Source organism: Nestor notabilis, unplaced genomic scaffold, assembly GCF_000696875.1.
Source record: "Nestor notabilis isolate BGI_N333 unplaced genomic scaffold, ASM69687v1 scaffold5098, whole genome shotgun sequence".
Taxonomy (NCBI): domain Eukaryota; kingdom Metazoa; phylum Chordata; class Aves; order Psittaciformes; family Psittacidae; genus Nestor; species Nestor notabilis.
In genome coordinates this window covers 49,061-54,066 of record NW_009938623.1, presented here as the reverse complement: position 1 = coordinate 54,066, position 5,006 = coordinate 49,061, and the positions used below count along the sequence as shown (strand labels likewise).

The 5,006-nt window shown below is 36.9% G+C and overlaps 1 protein-coding gene across 1 annotated transcript in view; it reads left to right on the top strand.

The window, feature by feature from the left end:
• The window catches only part of CHD7 (chromodomain helicase DNA binding protein 7), a 51,272-nt gene that overhangs the window by 3,017 nt on the left and 43,249 nt on the right, over positions 1 to 5,006 (top strand). Inside the window, exons 3-4 of the mRNA XM_010019416.1 lie at positions 1,860 to 1,997; positions 3,067 to 3,132. Coding sequence (XP_010017718.1) covers positions 1,860 to 1,997; positions 3,067 to 3,132 — 204 coding nt within the window. The remainder of the gene's footprint in view (positions 1 to 1,859; positions 1,998 to 3,066; positions 3,133 to 5,006) is intronic.

The following is a 5,006-nucleotide window of genomic DNA, read 5'->3' as shown; positions in this document are numbered from 1 at the left end:
AGGGGGTTGGAACTAGATGATCTTAAGGTCCTTTCCAACCCAAACTGTTCTGTGATTCTGTTCTTAGCTTTAAATACTGAGTCTTCTGTACTGTGTAGTAAAGCACAAAGAGATGCATTGTTATCTTCAGAGAGGAAAAATACTTACTTTTGGTGTTACCATACAGATTTTTTATATTCCATTATCAAGTCTATTACTTGCCTTTCTACCTATAGATCAGTTAATGAGTAAAAGATAGTCTGATGCAGGTAAACATATGCAAGGTTTCTGGCAACAGTTCATAGTAATTGCAGAGCCTCATAAGGATGTCAGAGGAACCAGGAAGCTAACCAAGTCAATAAAATTAAACAGAGAATTACCGTTGTGTTTTAGATATTCTTTCTATTAGGGAAATAGAAGAAGAGATTTTTTGGCACCAAAAATAACCGTGTGAGGTACCTACTGAGCCAAAAGAAAATTTGGGTTTTTTTCCCATCAGTTTATGAAAATGAGAATAAATTTACCACGTGGTATTTGTTTTCATTTATAAAAATACTGTTCCAGTTGTGTGGGAACTCCCCAGTAAGTTACTGTGTTCAAGGCAGAAGCCACATCACCATTGTTTAAAAGGCTGATATTAACTTAAGCTTTGCTCAGAAAATTTCATTTTTAGTTAAAGAATTTCTAATTTTATGAAGTGCATCAGATATTTGTGCTTTTAAAATGTATGATTAACTATCTAAAAGTAAATACTGGACTTTGTCTGTGTACATTGAGAGACCCAGGTGCGTAGATCTGTTAAGCTACATAACTATTTGCATGTACTGGTGTAGATGTGTGTTAAGCTGGGAAAGGTGTAAATAGTATATCAATTCATAAAGATGTTTTTTTAACAGTTGATATTCAGCATATTTTTTAATATATACATCAGTCCATTGAGCTATTTGATGCTCAGTTGACAGTTTCGTTCAGCAGCATATGCTCTTCACTTTTCAAAATACATAACCTGACACACAGACTATGTCAGAATTTGAATTTTATTGTTGCAGAAAATGGTGTCTGGCACTGAGCATCAAATTGCAAATTCTGTCATATGCACACTTGTGTATTTACAGATTGCTTACTGCAGTTCCTCTGAAGCTTTCTCTCATCTTCGAGATGAGGGTATGAGGACCATGTTTTCAAGTTAGGGTGGTTCAAGTTATTCTCTTCTATTAGTCTGGAGTCTTTTCCCATGCTGTGCTGCAGGGTATCTTTCTGAATGGTGCTGGGTCAGTGGAGTGAGGAAATCGTATTTCATTGTATTTCCCCTAGAAGATAATCTGGGTACAACTGGGTGGATGGGGAGAGCAAGACAGTGTGTCGTCACTGCTTAGCAACACTGGGACATGCTTTGGAAAGGTGGTGTTCGGTTCCTGCATTGGCCATCTGTCAAAGTTTGTCCTAGCTGTGAATTGAGAGGAGCAACTTCTTGGGGTTTAATAGCTTTCTGAGATAAGCTTTCTAATTTTCTAATCTGGTTTTAGTAAAAGATAAAAAAAAAAACCAAACCCAAAACTGTTTTTCAACTGGGAATAAGCATGAAGAGGATTTTATTTTGTTTGATCTTTTTTGGGTGGCAGGTTTTGGGGTGGTTTTGTTTTTTGTTATTTTTTTATGTTGTTTTGTGGCTTTTTATTGTTGTTAGGAAATTTAAGAATAGCTAACAGGCAGAAACTCAGTATAGTAGTGTCTTGATTCTGCTGTTTCTACCAGAGTGCTGTAAAATAATAGCATTTGCTGCACACTACTGTATTTAAGAAGCATAAACAAACGTTCTCGGTTATTCCACTGCTTGCCAGTTTTGTTTCTCATGAAAAATATCAATGCTTTCTATTTAGAAGCGACGCTCCAGCAGGCAGGTGAAGAGGAAGCGTTACACAGAAGACCTGGAGTTCAAGATTTCAGATGAGGAGGCTGATGATGCTGATGCTGCTGGAAGAGACTCTCCTTCAAACACTTCTCAGTCAGAGCAACAGGTCAGACACAAACAGACTGTAAAGGTGGCTGAAACTGCAGCATTCATTGTTCAAATATGGGCCCTTTTCCTGAGTAATACTCATCCATAGCTGGCACAGTGTGCCTGAAAGGCATTAGCTTTTTACATTCTTAAAGAGTACATTAATTTATGACTTTGTTTACAAGCTGATGATATGTAGTTTGACGCAGTTCTTTGAAATTAATGGTCTCTGTCTAAAGGAAACGTAAACTGGACTGCTAGGAATCTCGAATTTACTTCTGTGAATTCAGTGGTCTGGCTTCTGTGACTTTAATAAACCACTCAAGCTTCTCCCCTGCTGCTAGGCACCGTAAGAACCCCCTTATGAAATTACTGCCTTGTAGTACCCAGCAGGGTACACTTTATTCTCTGTGCAATGTAAATGATGGATAAAATAGTTTGAATAAGATGAGGGGTAATAATGTAGGAATGACTGTTGTAACAATCTCATTGTTTTGTAGTGCTTTTTCAGAGAACTACTTCACTTAACTGATGACCTATTGGAGAATATATACATGTTCCTTGGTATTTCATTTGGCAATTTGTTAAGCCCTGTGAAATACCCCGTTATCTCCATTGTTAATTGTGCCTTACCAGAAGGAGAATTTGGTAGGTTTGCCTGCAGTTGTTAGAGTAATTAATGTAATACAGAATTGCAGGCAATTTTGATACCTATTGTGTCAACACTTACACAGCCAACTAGAGTTTTTGAACATCATCTAGTCTTTAAACTGTATGGTGCTGAAAGTGTGTGTTATTGTAGGAGAGGCAAAAACAGCCCATGTGGTTATTATCTGTGCATGTGAGCCTTTCTGAGAAAGCTAGAGTTGTGTTAGCTCTTCAAAATGGGCTTAATCAAGTATCCTTCACTCCTTTATTATGGTATTAGATCTGTCTGAATCCTCTAAGTTCTTGTGTGAGGGGGAATAAGCCCTCCTGTGTATTAAATTCCTGTTGCAAAAAAAATTACTTGAAGTTCTAATAATGAAAAAAGTCTTTAATTAACAAAGATGCACTCCCGTAACTCTTGTATGGTATTTACGGTGTAGGAATCTGCTGATGCTGAAGGCCCTGTTGTGGAGAAAATAATGAGTAGCCGTTCTGTCAAGAAAAAGGTAAACCAAACCAAACACCTTTCACAAGTCCTTCATTTTAAGTTCTTAAAATACCCCGGATAGATACTCTAAATTCAAAAACTGTTTAATTGAATAGAGGTGGTTGCAGGAAAGTGTCCTTCGATGATATTTAACATGCTTTGGGATCGACATACGTAAGACTGGTTGCTTATTTAGTCTTTTACTCTTTGCTTGCATTTTTTCCAAGTGAGAATTTTGTTTTTTGCAAATATATCTGGGCAAAATCTATGGTGCTCTTCACAGTGGTGTTTTCATGGGAGTTTGATGAGTGAGAGCTCTACCGCATCCTAAGTTTCTGCCTTTTCTAGTAAAGAAAAATCCCTGTCCATGACTTTTATATCTTTTGATAGAGGTTGTGCTTAGCAGCTAAAATAACTTCACGTGCGATAAACAATATTGCATATACAGGTGGTTAATAGGTTCCTTGTCACTATGTTAAGTGGTGAAAGAAGTATGGTTTTCTTTTATTTCTGCCCTGGTTGCTAGTTATATTCTTGTTTTGCTTATAGAATCTTCTGCTCTGCTTCACAACTTGATTAGCCTTTGCACTTGCAAACTATTAAAACTCAGAGGAGGAAGTAGAAAAGAACTTCTTGTAAAAAGGGCATTCCTATATTTTATAGACTATTTGTGCAGCTCATTCTCTGACTTGTACTGCAGTTGGACAGGAAACTGGTTAATACAGATGTGCTACTGATGTTGATCTTAGTTAACCACAAATACTTCATTTCCTCAAAGTGTTAATTTAAATTGGAGGAGGGAAACTTGCCTTTATTAATGTATTACCTTTTTAATGTTGTGGTGTTCTGGGGGGCTTTTTTTTTGGGGGGTGCAGTGTTTTGATTTTATTACTACTGTTATAACATCATTTACAGCTTCGTAAACCTAAATTCATGTGATGTCATGACCGGCTGTGATTGAATTTGACCTGTTCCTGCATCTTTCACAGCACAGAACTTCTAGGGCTTTTTCTGAAGTCTAGAGCTATGTTTTGCATTTAAACCATAGGCTTATTTTTCTGTTAAGCTTGATGTAATATAAACTCAGTAATTAGTTGTCCTGATTCTCTACTAGGCAGGAGAGGAGAATGTGGTCTTTTCATAAATGTCTTCACATTGGAAGCTGTTTTTCACCAATTATTCTTCTCTTCTTCCTCTCCCCTGCAAACAAAGGTGTGATTACTCATGGGGAGTGTGTATTTTGCTGCAGTTTGTGGGAAGTGGTTGATCTGCTGCCTACATGTCTTTGATTGCAAGCTCTGCTGGAGGCAAGCTATATTTTGAGCTCTTTCTTTAATGTTTTTTATGGATTGTATTTGCAGGTTTGAGGGGTGTCTCTTCTTTTGCTGCTCTTCTCCCCAACCCTCCTCTCCAAAATCCAAAAAAAATGGATGTCAGGATGTTAATATTTAACATCTGAAGTATCCAACTGTGCTTTTATTAAAGGTCTTTTACACTCTTACTAACGTCATCAAAACCCTGGTTTTTAGATTACTAATCAAAGTAAAATTGCTGTGACCAAGACTGGTGCGTAAAATAAACATGAGGAAAGGCTTCACTAGGAAACCTTTCAGTGGATTACGTTGTAACAAAGATGTTGCATTCAAGTAAAGGACATCAGATAATGAATACACTTTTCTTATCATGAAATTATGCTGGTTTTCTCAGAACTAGCCCTAGTCTAGTTTTGGAGTTAACAGATAAGATGCAGCACTGTACTTTCAACCATTTTTGAAGTGTACAGAAAAAAATGTAGAAATCAGTTTAATTCATGTTTGAAGTGTAAGAGACAATGTCTTTCCCTGTTGCTTTTAATACAGAATTTTGAATTCTGTTGAATACTCCTTCATTTTG